The sequence below is a fragment of the Myotis myotis genome, unplaced genomic scaffold (assembly GCF_014108235.1).
Source record: "Myotis myotis isolate mMyoMyo1 unplaced genomic scaffold, mMyoMyo1.p scaffold_m19_p_10, whole genome shotgun sequence".
In the NCBI taxonomy this organism is placed as follows: Eukaryota; Metazoa; Chordata; class Mammalia; order Chiroptera; family Vespertilionidae; genus Myotis; species Myotis myotis.
The window spans coordinates 77,593,098-77,609,855 of record NW_023416314.1 but is presented as its reverse complement, the minus strand read 5'-3'; the positions used below and the strand labels follow the sequence as shown (position 1 = coordinate 77,609,855).

Below are 16,758 nucleotides of genomic sequence, written 5' to 3'. Positions count from 1 at the left end.
TTGTTTAATCTTTAAGAACTGTGTGAAGTTGGGTCTGCCTCATTTCTTTATATTTCTTTAAATCTAAAAAGCATTGGTGCTGGTACTTTTTGGTCTTCCCAGAGGTGTCAATTATGTCATGACTGCACCTGGATGACAGTGATTATAAAACACTGTTATTATGAGAAGCAGCCCAATTTCAGAAAGATTCAAGAAAAATAGCATCTTAGAATCAATAAAATAGGATATTATCTCCACGATAATGATAATGGTAATTATGGAGCATTTATTACATGCCAGGCATTTATCTAAACACTTTACATAATACTTTATTCATTTAATCTTCATCACAACCCTATAAGATGAGTATTGTTATTTATCCCGACTTTACATTGAGCCACAGAGACTAGGCCCCTGGTCTCTGAATCCAAGCAGTCTTAACTATGCCCCACTGTTAAGATTGGGTCTGGCACCATTCCTGTGTGTTCAGTTCCTTTTTCAAAGTGGCATGAGACCTTCTGGAGTATATGTGTCAAGAGAAGAGACCCCAGACTCTTAGGAATTTCCTCATGGAGCCTAACTCTGATCAAGTAACCAAGAGTGAGGGTAGCATTTCCCTGTGGCTAATATGAGACTAAATGGCTTCGTTCTTTCTCTTATGAGCCAATGTATTTAGAAATGGGTAACTCTTAAAGGTCCTTCCTAACCATGTGGTGGTTAGTGTTTAATAAAGGAGGCTTAAGAGACAGGCTTTTTTATTTTTTATTTTTTTGCTTTTTTTTTATTTTTTTACTTTTTTTTATTTTTTTGCTTTTTTTTTTTTTTTTTTATAATGAGACAGATTTTTAACATCCCTGTCTACCTATAGATGGATGGAGAGGGGTTGCTTAACGAGGAATTGCCAAATTGCTGGGAGTGTCCCAAGTGCTACCAGGAGGACAGCTCAGAGAAAGCCCAGGTAAGGGAACTTTATCCAGATTTGCATTGTGAGAAGAAAGGAAGCATCAAGCTTAGGAGGTGTTTGCCTTTGCACTTTATTCACATGGTTTTTCTGATCCAGGGATATTTTTTTTTATATATATATTTTTCCCTTTGGTTAATTATTTTTTCTTTGAGTTTTTATTTTTAAATATATTTTTATTGATTTCAGAGAGGAAGGGAGAGAGAGAGCGAGACAGAAACATCAGTGAGAGAGACTCACTGATTGGCTGCCTCCTGCACGCCCCACATTGGGGATTGAGTCCGCAACAGTCAAACCATGACTTCCTGGTTCATAGGTCAATGCTCAACCACAGAGCCACACTGGCTGGGCCTTTTGTTTGAGTTTTTAATGTTTGGTTTTGTGTTATTGAATATTGTTCCACTTGGGGTCTGCAAATGGCTGAGGTTCTTATACAATCTGGGGTCCTAGAAAAAGAGGAACCACAGCTGGGCTGTTTGAGCAGGGTTGCTGTGGAGTGAAACTTTAGCAGAGATCTGAGGCAGCTGGGAAATACAGTGGTGTGCTGGAGTTTCCAGTTAAGCAGGTTCACATTTTTGTCATCTTCACCTTTGTGTCACAGAAAGCCTGCCCATCGGCCCAAATGTGTCCTACAGAGGCAGCCCCTCCCCAGAGGAGACCAGCCCCATGACCTTGGCCCTGAGCAGCTGTGGTTGCTGGCCCAATGGTCTCCAGTAATGTCAAAGGGCCCAAAGAACTCTAGTTACTGGGGCTGGCAAGACAAGACCTGCTAAGGGCACATGCAGAAGAGGTAGCTGGCCTAGTGTCCGTGATCCGGGCCCCGGTCTCTAGGCGCACTGTGTAGGAGTGGAGACAAGGGTCCTTGTCTTTCTATTTCTTTCCCCCTAGGCAGTGAGTTAGTTGAGTTTTCAGTCTAAATATCTTTGAGGACAAAGATTTTTAGAGTTGACTAGTGCTAGAATTTTCCGTATTTCAAGTTCTTATACTAGGAATAGGTTTGTTTTGTTTGTTAGGGTTTTGTTTGTTTGTTTGTTTTTGTTTTTAATACATATTTTTATTGATTTCAGGGAGGAAGGGAGAGTGAGTGATAGAAACATCAATGATGAGAGAGAACCACTACTAGGCTGCCTCCTGTAGGCCCCACACTGGGGATCAAGGCCACTCCGGGCATGTGCCCTGACCGGGAATTGAATAATGACCTCCTGGTTCATAGGTCAACACTCAACCACTGAGTCACTCCGGCCGGGCTTGTTTGTTTTTTAATTTAATTTATTGATGAGGGAGAGAGAAAAACATTGATTTGTTGATCCACTTATTTATGCATTCACTGATTGATTCTTGCATGTGCCCTGACTGGGGATCGAATCCGCAACCTTGGCCCATCAGTACAATGCTTTAACAACTGAGCTACCAGGACAGGACTAAGAACAAGTTTTTATCCTAGCAGATTTTACTGGTTGTGGTGGGTGTTTACTTCCCTGTTGTAGCAGATGGGTTGCCAGGTGCTGTATTTTAGTTTCACCTTCTGATGTATGGTAAAAGCCAACACCCAAAAGGTGGTTATTCTCTTCCAACCATAGTGCACTAAAAACGTGAGGATAAAAAGGAGGAGGATTATTGCTTCTCCTTCACGGAAATCAACCTAGTGAAACATGTTAATTAGGCTTTATCGCAACATAGCCAAGGTGGCCTCCAGAAAGGGACAAGAGGCTGGAGAGCACAGGTGGCATGGGATGAGGTTGTGTTCCTTTATGGAAGGTTGTCTTCACCCAACCTGAATTCCTCATTTCCATCCAGAGCAGATTCCTCTGGGAACAGTGTGGTTTCTCACAGAGGTTCTCATTCTCTGCTTTGTCTCGTATCTGCCCTTGGTCTCTAGGGATAGGGTGGGGTGCTGAGTGGAAGCAGCAGACTGGTAGAGGCGAGCTCAGACACTGGTGGAGCTAAAGATCTGTTGTGTTGACTGCTCTCGGGTTTTGCATCCTAGTCCAAATGGTGAATGGAGGCCTCTTTTCTTTCACCACTAGCATCTCTTTCTTCCACCAGAAGCATCTCTTGATACTTTTCTCCATAGAAAAGCAGTGATCTGTCTTCTCTCTAGTCCCCTGACAACAACAGGGAGGCACTGATGTGGCTTTTTTGGGCCTGTTTTATAGAAGCGGAAGATGGAAGAGAGTGATGAAGAAGCTGTGCAAGCCAAAGTCCTGCGGCCCCTGCGGAGCTGTGACGAGCCCCTCACACCCCCGCCTCACTCGCCCACTTCCATGCTACAGCTCATCCATGACCCGGTTTCCCCCCGGGGTATGGTGACTCGGTCATCCCCTGGGGCTGGCCCCAGCGACCACCACAGTGCCAGCCGCGATGAGCGCTTCAAACGGCGGCAGTTGCTGCGGCTACAGGCCACAGAGCGCACCATGGTACGGGAAAAGGAGAACAATCCCAGCGGCAAAAAGGAGCTGTCTGAAGTTGAGAAAGCCAAGATCCGGGGATCGTACCTCACTGTCACGCTGCAGAGGCCCACCAAAGAGCTCCACGGGACATCCATTGTGCCCAAGCTGCAGGCCATCACGGCCTCCTCTGCCAACCTCCGCCATTCCCCCCGTGTGCTAGTGCAGCACTGCCCAGCCCGAACCCCCCAGCGTGGGGATGAGGAGGGGCTGGGGGGAGAGGAAGAGGAGGAGGAGGATGAGGAGGAGGAAGATGACAGTGCAGAGGAGGGGGGTGCAGCCAGGCTGAATGGCCGGGGCAGTTGGGCTCAGGATGGAGACGAAAGCTGGATGCAGCGGGAGGTCTGGATGTCTGTCTTCCGCTACCTCAGCCGCAGAGAACTTTGTGAATGTATGCGAGTGTGCAAGACGTGGTATAAATGGTGAGCAGGGATACAGGGATCAGGACTAGGGGTATGGGATTAGGTGGCAGATTTTTCAAATGAGACAAGCATGTGATTTGGCATCTGGAGGCTTGTTGGGACCTAAATGATTAAATCAATCTAGTCTGTTCCCCAGACTGGGGTCTTGTTCAAGATGTGGGCACTTGTGTCCATGAAGGATATTTGGCCCTTTGCCTCCTCTCCCTTATCCATACTTTTCCATCTCTCTTTACTTGGCGTAGGAAACTGGTTTGGGGGATAGATCTGTAGTTTGTGCAAAAACTTCAGTCATAAGTTTCCCCGCAAGTCAGTGAAACTAGTCACTTATTTGTTGAGAGCCTCTGATGTGCCAGTCACTCTCCTGGTCCTGGAGACAGATGACACCCAATAATTGTCGGCTCAGTTACCTCTCTAATGGGAGAGGTGGGCATGGTTTTCAAAAAATTTGAAGGTGCTCACACTTTTCTAGTTTTAATTCTTATTCCCAAAATCTGGACCAGAATTGCTTTTTCCAGCAAGCAGGGTCCAGTTTTAAAGTTTCCTGAGACTTAGTTGTCCTTAATGAGGCCAACAGTTTCTTCTCAAGTTAAACATTAAGAAACTTTGGGCTTTGTGGGGGGGTGGGGGGGGAGGTCCCTAGCGATGATGATCAAAGATTTTCATAGAACACTGATTTTCCTCAAGCTTCTGAACCCTAGGACATACTCTTCATAGCTGGGTAGTTCTCAAAGATGATGCCCAAACCAGTGGCATCACCTGGGACCTCGTTAGAATGCAAGTTCTCAGGGCCCATCTCAGACCACCTAACAGAACCTCCGGGGATAGGGCCGGTCAGCCTGTTCTTAAGTCCTCCAGGAGTTCTGGTACACATTCAAGTCTGAGATCCACCGCTTTAGGTAAGCTGCTTGTTTCTGCCAGAAAAGTTTCATATGCCATTGGTGAAGTTTTTTCAGTCTTGAAATAAAGACCCCATTCTTCACAAACACAAGCTTATTTCCCAAATCTGAATATGTGAGCTACACAAATTCTCCTAATATTTCTCTTTGTAGGGCTAGTGGGCCTGCCTAGCTCTTTCCCTTGTTTTTAGGCCAAATCACATAAGATTCCCATTATGTGCTGTCTCCCCTTCTGCTGTCAGCTAGACTCTGAGCCGGGCTGAGGGAACAGGTACTGTAAAATATGAAAGAGAAGCCTGCATGTGGCAGCAGTATTTGTGGCCTGTGGACTAGCAGATTGCAATGGAAAGGATGTCCTCTCAGTTCTGGTCTGGACTGGCTAGAAAATGTAGAGATAGCACTGAGGCAGAAACCCAGGGTGGGAAAGAACTCTCCAGGCCTAGTCATGAAGAGCCTCTTTTGGCTTGATACAATAGTGGACTCTTTCTAGAGCTTAAGGTAGGATGAACTGTGGATATACCTGCATCTCCAGGCAGCTGGGAGTGACTGACAAGGGAAAGAATATAGTCAGTCCTAGCTTCAAGCAGTAAGAAGTCAAGAAATTTTTTAATATTCCATCAGCGGTTCTCAACCTGTGGGTCGCGACCCCTTTGGCAGTCGAACGACCCTTTCACAGGGGTCGCCTAAGGCCATACGATTCATAACAGTAGCAACATTATAGTTATGAATTAGCAACGAAAATAATTTTATGGTTGGGTCACAACATGAGGAACTGTATTTAAAGGGCCAGAAGGTTGAGAACCACTGCCTTATATGCACTTTCGTAGAAGCCGTATCATTTTAGTGCAAATGAGGGCTTATTGTTTACTGTGTTCTGAGCCCATCCAGAGTAAATCAAGGTGAACTGGTCAGGTTATCCATCATTTAACCTCTGTATGGTTGCCAAAGAGGACAAGCCCTATTTTCACAGGGAAAATACAACAGGCATGATCTTGTAAGCTTGTAGAACCCAGGGAGAGAGACCCTCCAGATGCCCTGCTTTTCCCAGAAGCCTCCAGCAGCCTGTGATGGAAGTTACTCTAACAAGGGATATTGAGTTATTGACAGCTTTTTCTCTTTCCTTCTGTCACAGGTGCTGCGACAAGAGACTTTGGACAAAAATTGACCTGAGTAGGTGTAAGGCTATTGTACCCCAAGCTCTCAGTGGCATCATCAAGAGGCAGCCGGTTAGCCTTGACCTCAGTTGGACCAACATCTCTAAAAAACAACTGACATGGCTCGTCAATAGGCTGCCAGGTGAGCGCCCTGCCACTGTTCTTCCAGGGCCCAGTAGTGGGCAGGGAAAGCTGCTTTGTTGGCAGCAGTGTTTTAGGGCAGCAGTCCCATACCATAGTTGCCTTTCTGCGTAGCAAGAGATTTACTCAGGGTCACCTTAACTGCTAGTCCCCAGGCACCACTCTGAACTGGCAGACCAATCACTGCACTGGACAGCGAGAAGAATGGGATCAGGTACTGCTGCCAGTGCTAAGGCTCTCCTCAGCATGGCTACTGAAGAGGGAACTTGAATAAGATGTTGCTTTGATCAGCTCCTTGTAAGGACCTATTCCTTTCAGCATTTTGGGGTTTTAGAAAGACAGAAAGTCACGTTTGCATTGCTCTGGTAGGAACTAAGGAATTGGTCTTACCACCAAAGCTAATAAAGGAGAGTGCTCATAGGAATCTTTGAGCTGGATTACTAGGATAAAATAAGGACATAGTCTTTCTCTCTCCCATTAGACTGGGAATCCATTTATCTTAGTCAGATCAGCTGCTAGTAAAGGCTTTGGATGTGCTGATTATTGCATATGTATTTTCTTCCGTTGCAGGACTGAAAGACCTTCTCCTAGCCGGCTGTTCCTGGTCTGCAGTCTCTGCCCTCAGCACCTCCAGCTGCCCCCTTCTCAGGACCCTTGATCTTCGGTGGGCAGTAGGAATCAAGGACCCTCAAATCCGGGACTTGCTGACTCCACCTGCTGATAAACCAGGTATGCTCTGTGCCTGACTTCTCTGGGCTCGTCTTTCAACATACTTTGTATGTAGCTTTATCTTTCAGTATACTTCATCTTCAAAAGCAAAGGCAGTCTCAGAAATGACACTGTGCAGATTGAGAACAGCATGATAGAGTATATACAAGTACAGGTTAATGATTTAGAACCAGACAACTACCTGCAAACAAAGGAGTAAGCCATTTTGTTGGTCAGTGGCATTTGGGATCCAGAAAGTATAAAGCCTAAGGAAGACTGGGAAGACTTCCGGGTTGAGGTGGATCATTAAGAACTATTTGTATGAGATGATCTAGAAAATTATAGGAGTGTGGGAAAGGTAGGGGTATTCTGCACATACTCTCTTGATGTGTAAGGCATATTCCAGCAGCTGGGAAGGAAGAAAACATGTCTGGTTTCCTAGAAAATGGCCTCCACACACTGCTTTCTGAAGGCAGGGCTGGTTGTGGGCAGTTCTGCTTATTCCCTGCAAGGGGACCTGGCCTGTGAAGTTGCCTGCAGGTTTGGAGCTAGAATAGAGTTAAGAATTTTAGTCTAGGCCTGTGGTCGGCAAACTGCGGCTCGCGAGCCACATGCGGCTCTTTGGCCCCTTGAGTGTGGCTCTTCCTAAGCCTTAGGAGTACCCTAATTAAGTTAATAACAATGTACCTACCTATATAGTTTGTTTTAAAAATGTGGCTCTCAAAAGAAATTTCAATCGTTGTACTGTTGATATTTGGCTCTGTTGACTAATGAGATTGCCGACCACTGATCTAGGCTCTTTTCTTGCTTGCGTAGGTCAGGACAATCGCAGCAAGCTCCGGAACATGACTGACTTCCGGCTGGCAGGCCTTGACATCACAGATGCCACGCTTCGCCTCATCATTCGCCACATGCCCCTCCTGTCTCGACTCGACCTCAGTCACTGCAGCCACCTGACAGATCAGTCCTCCAATCTACTCACTGCTGTCGGGTCTTCCACTCGTTACTCCCTCACAGAGCTCAATATGGCAGGTATGCTGCTGCAGTGTTTCATGGCAAACTGCCCCATACCTCCTGGATGTCCCAGCCCTTCCTAGAGCTTGACTGAAAGAACTTGGGTCTGTTGACTAAACTTGTGTTAACTTGTTTCCTCACAACTGGACGGAAATGGATTTCTATCCCTTTAACTGATGGGTGGCCAACACCTAGAGTAATTGTCAGGTGCCTAAGAGCACAGCCACCACCCAGCTGCAGTTTGGTCAACCTTAAAATGCAGGGAGTGAGATAGCAGGGGGCTTTCAGAGGCCACAGTGAAGATGGCACTTCTAATCCCTGAGCCAGATAGTTACGGGACAAAGAGGGCTTTGGTTTAGCATTTTGAAGGGAAGAGCTGGGAAATTGAGCTACAGAGGCAAGCTCCTGTGGCCATGTGTACATACATCTGTCCTTATAGTCACTTTCCCCACAGGTTGCAATAAGTTGACAGACCAGACCCTGATCTACCTACGGCGCATCGCCAATGTCACCTTGATCGACCTTCGAGGATGCAAGCAGATCACTCGAAAAGCCTGCGAGCACTTCATCTCAGACTTGTCCATCAACAGTCTCTACTGCCTGTCTGACGAGAAGCTGATACAGAAGATCAGCTAAGACACACTTGGCCCAGACTGAACAGGAAACCAATCTTCCCTGACTCCCCAGCCAGGAGAGCTTCTCTCCCTGACCCTGCACAGGCTCTGAGGCCAGCGTCACACTCCCTCTCTGCTCTCCTGTCCTTTGAGCCCTTCCCCTATAGGCGGGGCAGAGAGTGCGGTGGACACCAGGCTTACCTGCCTGCTCTTCTCCCTCCTAAGGAAAAGGGAGTAGCAAATTGATCTAAGGGAAAAGCATAGGCTGTGTGCTGTCGAGGTGCCAGTTCACCTGCACGCTTGCCGCCTGCCTGCCAGGAGGCCAAGCTCTCAGTTGGGTCGTCTGTGCAACTATCATCTGCACTAGGCCCTGGGGCCCTCCTCCCCATCCATGGTTCTGAGCAGTGCCTGGTTCTGAGCAAACTCCCAGGGAGGAAAGCAGCCCTGTCTCCATGGCCAGGTTCTCCTTTTGGTGCCCAGTGTCTCTCCTCTGTCACACTCTCCCGGCTTATACAGGAGGGGCCAGCAGCCCCAGGAATGCCAGACCCATACAGATCACACTGGTGCTGTTGAGGTGTCTAAGACCTCATCTGTGTCTGTCTCCCCTCTCCTCCAGTTAGCTTGATCCTGTCCGATGCACCATGTCAGTTCACATAATGAGGCTACCCCACCCTAGACTTTCCTGCCAGTCTCTATGAGGTCCTGAGGTCCTTGTTGCACTTATTGGGGTTGAGGCTCTTCAGAGGAGCTGGAACTGTATCCCAGGGACACCCCCATTTTTTTGCTTTCTAAGCAGATTCTGAGATAGGCACCATCTCCTTGTTCTCACTCCTTTAGCCTCCCACTGCCCTTTTCCATATCTTTATTCCTGCCTGAATAGGGCTTTCCTAGGATGCAGGTCCTCAAAGGGAGCAGCCTGTCTGCCCCTGCTGGGGGGAACAGAGATCTGGGCCAGGTTCCCACCTGCCTTCCAGCAGGCACTAGGCCTCTAGTGTAGTGTAATCCCCAGAGCCCAGACCTGTGTTTAGTCCCAGTGGCTCACTGATCTGGCACCATTGGGAGGAGGGGGAGCTCCTGCTTAGAAGCCAGTCACCTGCCCTCTGCCTGCGGCCCTGGAAGGGGGTGTGCATGTGCCTCTGTGTGTGTGGCTGAGTGTATTACGCGTGTGTGTGGGGAGGGAAGGAGGGGAGCATGGTGTCTCCCACTTTACCTCCCTGTATCAAGCCCCATCAGCTGCCCCCTTTTTCTTTGCATTGAACGGCCTGTCCAAAGATCCTCTCTCTAGGGCAGCAGAGAGCTTTTTGCACTTTAAAAAAAAAAGAAAGAAAGAAAGGTCGGAATTTCTTTTGGGTCAATATTGAAATGTGTGAGGAGATGCTCAATAGCAGCAGCCTGTGGCAAGAGCTTATAAGTAATAGATGCGGATTTGCACTCTGCTCTCCCTCCAGAAGGACAGTGATAGCACAACCTTGCCCGCCTCCTCGTCCTCCAGCCCCATCCCTTCCTGGCCCCTTTCTGCATCCCAGTCTCAGGCTCTTCTGAAACTCTATGGGGGAGGGCAAGGAGCCCAGGCACCTTGAGGAGAGACGCCAACTGCACCCTTGCCACTTCCAAAGCAATAGAGGCAGAGGGGCCCCCTCTTTGCCGCCTAGCCCAGCTTTGACCCTGGCATTGACTGGCCTAAGAGAAAACTGGGTCATGGTAGGAGGGGATAGCATGGTGTGTTTCTTCCAATCTGCTGATTCTCTTGGCTGCACCTTAAAAACAGCAGTCTGCTCCCATGACCCTCTACCCCTTCCATTGGTCTCCAGGCCCAGTGACCTGGGGCTAAAACTTTGAGGAAACGCCAGTGACTTATTCCAGAGTGCCTCAGTTAGGGGAACTTCTCTGTAAAGAACCCTGGGTATTGAGCAAAAACCTTATTAATATTGTTAATGATCTATAATTGGAAGCTTCCTGCCTTTTTTGGTTGCTCCTGTGGAAAATACTGAAAAGGTTGTTTTGTTGTCTTTTTATAAAAGGGGAGGCGGAGAGACCCCTTCAGAGCAGGGATTGTGCCGGGAGAGTGCCTCTGACTTCGGGACATTTCCACAGAGATTTCCAAGCTGACGGTTTGTTTGGGGTTTTGGTTTGTATTTTGTTTGTTTTGGGTTTGGAAAAATAAGCATTTTTACCGTGCACGTAATTGGAAAGCAGAAAAAGGAACCCAGGAGTGGCAGCAGATGGACCTATGCCCTTGCTGGGGTTTCCTTTTCTCTGGGACTGTGAGGGGGGAAATGGTTTTCAGAGGTGAGGGATGGTCCGCGTGGAGGAAAGAAGCGTTTCTGTTGGGGACAGAGGGACCCGGGAGTTCCATCGCATCCCTGCGATCTGCTCTTAGACACCTGCCTCGCCAGGAGAGCCTGCCCTCAGACCACAGGGCCACACCCTGCCTCCGTCTTTCCAAGCACCGGGGCGAAAACCACAAAGGAAAGGAAGAAAATTTATATATATATATATATATATATATAATATAAAATCACTTGGTGATTAAAAAAATAACTGCTCCATAAATAAAACTCCTAAAGTCACTATGTTTAAAGGGTTTGGTTGTGTTTTTTGTTTTTTCAGAGAAATATTGTAAATATATATTTTTTGTTGCTGATTTAGTCTGTCTCCAATGTTGTGCTAAAAATTTAAATTAAATGTAAGCATTAAGGGGACAAGTCATGCTATATCTCAGTTGACACATTGGGTTATTTTGGGCCAGGGAAAGAGGGAAGCTAGTTGGACTTTTGTTTTCTAAACGTTCTCTACTATTGGTTTTAGAGAAAGCAAGGACATCTTTCTTCTGATACGCGGGAATGGGAGATATTTGTGTAATAAAAATTTTAAAAAAACAAAAAAAGAAATAGCTTCCAATGGGAAAATTTTGATTTGGTTTTTTTTTTTTTTTTTTTTTATAATAAAAGGCTTTAAAAACAACAACAACAAAAAAACCTTTCCTGCCTTGGGTGTGGGTGTGTGTGTGGGTGTGTGTGTATGCACGCGTGTGCGTGAGAGAATGAGTCAGAAGGCTTTCATGTTAGAGGCCAAGGGTTGCCTGCTTCACTCCTCTGGGCAGAAGCAGCTTCTAAAACACATTTTATTTCATCGAACTTTTTAACGGATGTGAAAAGTTCAGTACGAGGATACCTGTTCCCCTACACGTGCATACACCCCACCCACGGCATTGCTTAGAGTGGTTCTGTAGTCATGGAGGAGAGCTACCCCTGTGGTGCTCACCTGAGACAGGAAACCCTGGGGTTTCTAATCTTGGCATCTCTGGAGAGCTGTTAGCCAAGGCCAGCCTCCATCCACTGCTGCTGCAGAGCCAGCCCCTCAAGGACAGTGCCTACTGTAGGTCACTGAACAAGGTCTGGGCCAGACAGGCTACAGGCGGCATTTGTCCCACCACAGCCCCACTGCTTCTCACTTGGCTTGTTGGGAACAAGCTTCCAGCCTTTAGACAAGTGTGCGAGGTGTTGCCAGCAGACTCCCCGCATCCTTGGTGGCAGCATCTCAGGAGAGCTGGGATCCCCCCGGGAGTCCTGAGTAGGCTTTCACCACCACCTGCCCGGAGCTGGGGGAGCCGCCCACCTATTCCCCAAGCTGACAGCTAAGGGCCACCTCCAGTTCTGCACATTTAGTAAAGGATAGGGCCTTGCAGGATGGGCTGCTTTCATGTCTGTTTCCTGAGGATGGGATAGGGGCGTGGCCATGTTTGGCCAGGAAAGGAAGTGTGTCAGTTCGGCCTCCTAAATATCTCAGAAACCACCTGTCTCAGTCACCTCATCCCTGCCACCCTAGTTGAAGCCACCATTGTTCAGAACCTTGAGGCTTCCCAGCCTTGGTCCAACTCTGTTGGCAGCCAGAACATTTCTCTTTAAAAAGATATATTTGAGCCCTAGCCGGTTTGGCTCAGTTGACCAAAGGGTCCTGGGTTTGATTCTGGTACCGTGGTCGCAAGTTCCTCCCTGGCCCAGGCCCTGGTCAGGGCATGTGCAGGAGGCAATCAGTTGATGTGTTTCTCTCACATCAATATTTCTGTCTTCCCCTCTCCTACTCTCTAAAAATCAATGAAAAAATATCCTTGGGTGAGGATTAATATATATATATATATATATATTCTAGAGGCCCGGTACATGAAATTTGTGCACGGGTAAGGTCCCTAGGCCTGGCACGGCGATCAGGACTGATCAGGGCCTTCCTTCCCTTGGTTGCCGCCAGGCCTTCCTTAGTTCTGTGCTGCCCCCTGGTGGTCAGCGCACATCATAGTGAGCAGCTGAAGTCCCAGTCAGTCAAACTCCCAAGGGGACAATTTGCATATCAGCCTCTTATTATATAGGATATATTTGACTACCCTGCTTAAAACCCATTAAATATGTCTCAGGATAAAGTCCTCAAGCTTCTTCCTTGTCATTTGCCCCTTTTACTCCTCTCCACCCTTAGCTAACTTTTTTCAATCCCACTGTCTGAGTGGGATTTTACACATGCTGTTCCCTCTGCTGGTACACCTTCCTAGTTTACATGTTACTTCCTCCAGGAAGCCATCTCCCACCCTGCTCAAGACCAGATCACATGTTCCCATAATACCCTACTGCTTACCATGGCTCCCATAAGTCAGTCTCCCAACTAGCCGGGAGCTCCACTAGGACACAGATCAGTCTGTGTTGCTCACCATGTCATAACCCAGCAGCTGATGCAGAGCTTGGCACATAATAGATGCCCAAGAAATACTGTTGAGTGAATGTTCCCAGTAGCTCATAAATCGAGAGGCCCATCCCTCCGATACAGCCAATCTGTTGCCATGTTCTCCAAACTCACTTTCCCACTCCCTCATACATTGCCTCCTTTCTTGTGCCAATACTACAAGCCCAGCCTCTTTTTCTTTGGCGGGGGAGGGATAGTTCCAAGCTAACCTTAATTCAGCTTTGAATTAATCTTCCTAAGGCGCACAAAAATGTTCAGTAACCCTCCAGGGTCATGTCTAAACAGAATAAATTCATCCTGCCACTGACGTCTCTGAAATGGGAAACACCATAGGTGACACGTGGAAGGTGTGTGCTTCTGTCTAAGAGGCTAAACTGGCACCTCTGTGGTCCCCAGACTTGCTGTGTTTAGGATGTGGTATGCCATCCTCACCACAGCTCTGAAAATCTTCCTTCAAACACCTCTTCCTCCAGAAGCACCTCCCACTTCCCCTCTCACTAGGAGGGATTAGCGTGGACATTCTGTGCCTTTCATAGGTAACAACATAGAAAAAACAGTCGACATCTAATGGACTTTACTAAGTGTTGGCCACTGTTCTGAGCACTTTCATGTAGGCACTCATAGCAGCCCTACCATTATCTTCATTTTAAAGGTGAGAAACTGAATTATGGACACTGACCATTTACTAGCCAAAGTGTCTTGGCTAGTAAAACCTGAAGACTCAGGCTCTAGCCTTGGTCCTATCCACTGGCACCCTAGCCTCTGTGTATGCGTGATCAAATTTCACTATCACACCCCACCCTGGAGAGGTGCCTTCATTCTATAGATGACAAACCAAGGCTCAGAGAGGTGAAGTGACAGCCCTAGAATCCGTGGCAGAATTGGAACATATGTGAACTGTGAGCCTGGGACTCGAACTCGGGCCTTTGTCCCAGCTCTCTCGTGCCCTGCTGAGCACCCAGGCTGGGCCTGTGCCCACACCCTTCTCCCAGGGCACTTTGAAATCCTTGAGGGTGGGGCTAACCTTAGCTACCTCTACCTCCCCCTTCACCTGTCCCAGAAGTGGGGGATAAGGAAATGTAGAGGTGGGTGTATAGGAGGGGGACCCCGCAGGACCAACTTCATGGGTGAGTGACCCATGCAATCACACAGGGCCCTGTACTCAGAAGGACCTTACACTTGGTTGAATGCTCTGCTGTCACCATCGTGAAAGTCTTAATTTTTTAACAAAGGGCCCCACATTCCACTTGCAATGGGCCCTGCAAATGATATAGCCAGTCCTGAAGGGAGGGACAATCCAGCTCTCCCCCGTCCTTCCAGGCCAACTCTGTGCTAAGTGTCATTTGGATGGCCAGCAGCAGAGCAGACCTGGCACTTCCCAGCTTGGGAGACCTGTCCTACCACCACTTTCCCAGGTGCCCAGGCCCAGAAGGGAACTTCAGCGCTGGACACCTATGTGTGGGCAGGAAACTTTAAGAGTATGCACCTGCGGTCCGGGAGCACCTGGTTTTGCCCTAAGCCTAGTGCTGTCACCCAGCTTCTGCCTCCCCCACCAGCCCCATTCCAGAGAGAGCTACAAGGGGGCACAAAGGTCCCACCGCGATCCCCTCTTCCCTGGAGTGTGACATGAGAGTGCTAGAAAGGCAAGACTGGAACAGATGCAGCGACACACAAACAGAGAGAAAACACCCTGAAAACCCCAGAAAAGGAAAGACAGAAAAAGAAGTAGAGAAAGGGGTTGGGGAGAAGATAAATGAAATGAGAGAAAAGAGACCATGAGAGGGAGATACAAGCGAGGCCCAAGATACTCCACGTCTGACTGGCCACAAGGAAAGCCATCTCCCCCAGCCCAGCACTGCACAGCATCTCCTTTAATCCTCGCAGCAACCCAGTGCGGCCAGGTTGGAGGCTCCGCGCACAGAGGAGAAAGGCCAGGCTCAGAGAGGTTAAGCAACTTGCCTCGGAAAACCAGACGGGGCAACGGAGGTGGCACTAGCGTTTGACCCTGGGTCTTCTCCACACACATACGTCCCGGTCCCCGACACAAGTACCAGTGGCCACAGTGATCATGCCTCGGACACTCAGGCTGAAGGAAGGTCAAGACAGAAATGAGTGCTGCGTGAGCACAGTAGGTTCCAGCTCCCGGCAGAGCCGAGGAGCCAGACGCATGCGCGCTGGCGACAGCTCCGGGCGGGCGCCGGGGGCGGGGCGCTGCCAGGGCCAGAATCCGAGGGAGGCCGGTGGCCAGGGGCGGGCTCCGGGACAGGGGCGGGGCCGGGGGCGGTCCGAAACCAGAGGCTGAGGGGCGGGGCCAGGGGCGGGGCGGGGCCTGCTCAAGGTTGGGGACCCGGCCGTAGCTGCGGCGGGGCGGGTTACAGGTTGGAGCCAAGTCCAGGCTGAGGATCCGCAGCGGAAAAGGAGATGAGCCTGGGCGGTGCGGGGACTGTGTGGCCTTCTGGAGGGTTCCAGGAAGCGGTGCTGGTCCCGGGAAGCAGGTTGGGCGATGCCAGCGGGAAGCCCGGCCCCAGGTTGTGTGCGGAGATTCACCCGGAAGGTTATTGGACGCTGTGGAAGGGAGCCCTGGCGCTGTGGGAGCCTCTTAGATAATCAGGCCTCCGCACTAGCTGATCCACGGGCCTGGAAAGCTCTTCCCTGCCCCTCGCAAAGCTGCTTCTCTCCTGTCCTTCAGGCCCTTCCTCGGAGGTTTCCCTGACTTTCCGAAAGGAGGCTCCTGGTTTTATAATAACGTGTCACCTGCCTCCTAAGGATGTTGTCAGTATAAAGTGAGATCATCAGGCTCCAGGAACAGGGCCCTGCACAAATGAGAACCCAGAACATGTAGTGGTTATTGCTGCGTGTACTTTGCCCATAAGTTCACTGTCTCTCTCCCTTTGTTGGATCCTCAAGGCCAATTACCAGTGCTTGCCATGCAGCAGAAGCTCAACAAATGTCAGATGTGCGAGTGAGTGGACGAAATGAACTTCCGGAATCCCAGGCAGACGCTGGCACTGCCTGGTCATCGGGCATCCGAGAGGTGGCTGTCTGTGTTGGGGGGGAGTTTCTCCCCGTAACCTGTACTCCCCTGGTGAGGTCAGGGAAGCTCCCAAATTCACCCTCCTAGACCTTCAAAGCTCAGGATGGAGAGGGAGAGGTGCGCTCCTGGGCCTTGGCACATGCCAGTCCTCACCCCCAACCTCGTTCACATTTATGTGTACATAATGTGAAGTTCAAGACCTTTCCTGCCCTGACTGGTTTGGCTCAGTGGATAGAGCATCGGCCTGCGGACTCAAGGGTCCCAGGTTCGACTCCAGTCAAGGGCATGTATCTTGGTTGCGGGCACATCCCCAGTGGGGAGTGTGCAGGAGGCAGCTGATCGATGTTTCTAACTCTCTATCCTTCTCCCTTCCTCTCTGTAAAAAATCAATAAAATATATATATATATATATTTTAAAAGTATTTAAAAAAAAAAAAAAGACCTTTCCCATTCCTCCCTTGTCCTGCCCAACCCTCTCCATGATTCTCCTGATCATCTACCTCCTCGAATTAGAGCTCTGGCCAGATTTATTGTAGGTATGTGCTTAGGGGGTCTTCTTTCCCACCGGACGGGGCCACCACTGAGTCCTTTTTCTCTTTGTGGCAAGACTCCTGGGGTAGAAATAAACTGGGTTTGTTGTAGTGACAGAAGGAAAAC

At 48.9% G+C, this 16,758-nt stretch overlaps 1 protein-coding gene across 8 annotated transcripts in view; it reads left to right on the top strand.

The window, feature by feature from the left end:
- Nucleotides 1-11,245, top strand: part of KDM2A (lysine demethylase 2A) — an 89,651-nt gene extending 78,406 nt beyond the window's left edge. For 7 of the 8 annotated variants that reach the window (XM_036326479.1, XM_036326480.1, XM_036326482.1 and 4 more), the window contains 6 exons: nt 848-937; nt 3,097-3,809; nt 5,838-6,001; nt 6,571-6,729; nt 7,525-7,740; nt 8,177-11,245. In XM_036326479.1, coding sequence (XP_036182372.1) covers nt 848-937; nt 3,097-3,809; nt 5,838-6,001; nt 6,571-6,729; nt 7,525-7,740; nt 8,177-8,358 — 1,524 coding nt within the window. In that variant the 3' untranslated portion in view covers nt 8,359-11,245. The remainder of the gene's footprint in view (nt 1-847; nt 938-3,096; nt 3,810-5,837; nt 6,002-6,570; nt 6,730-7,524; nt 7,741-8,176) is intronic. The other variant, XM_036326484.1, reaches the window with a different exon arrangement.
- The last annotated feature ends 5,513 nt before the right edge of the window (nt 11,246-16,758 follow it).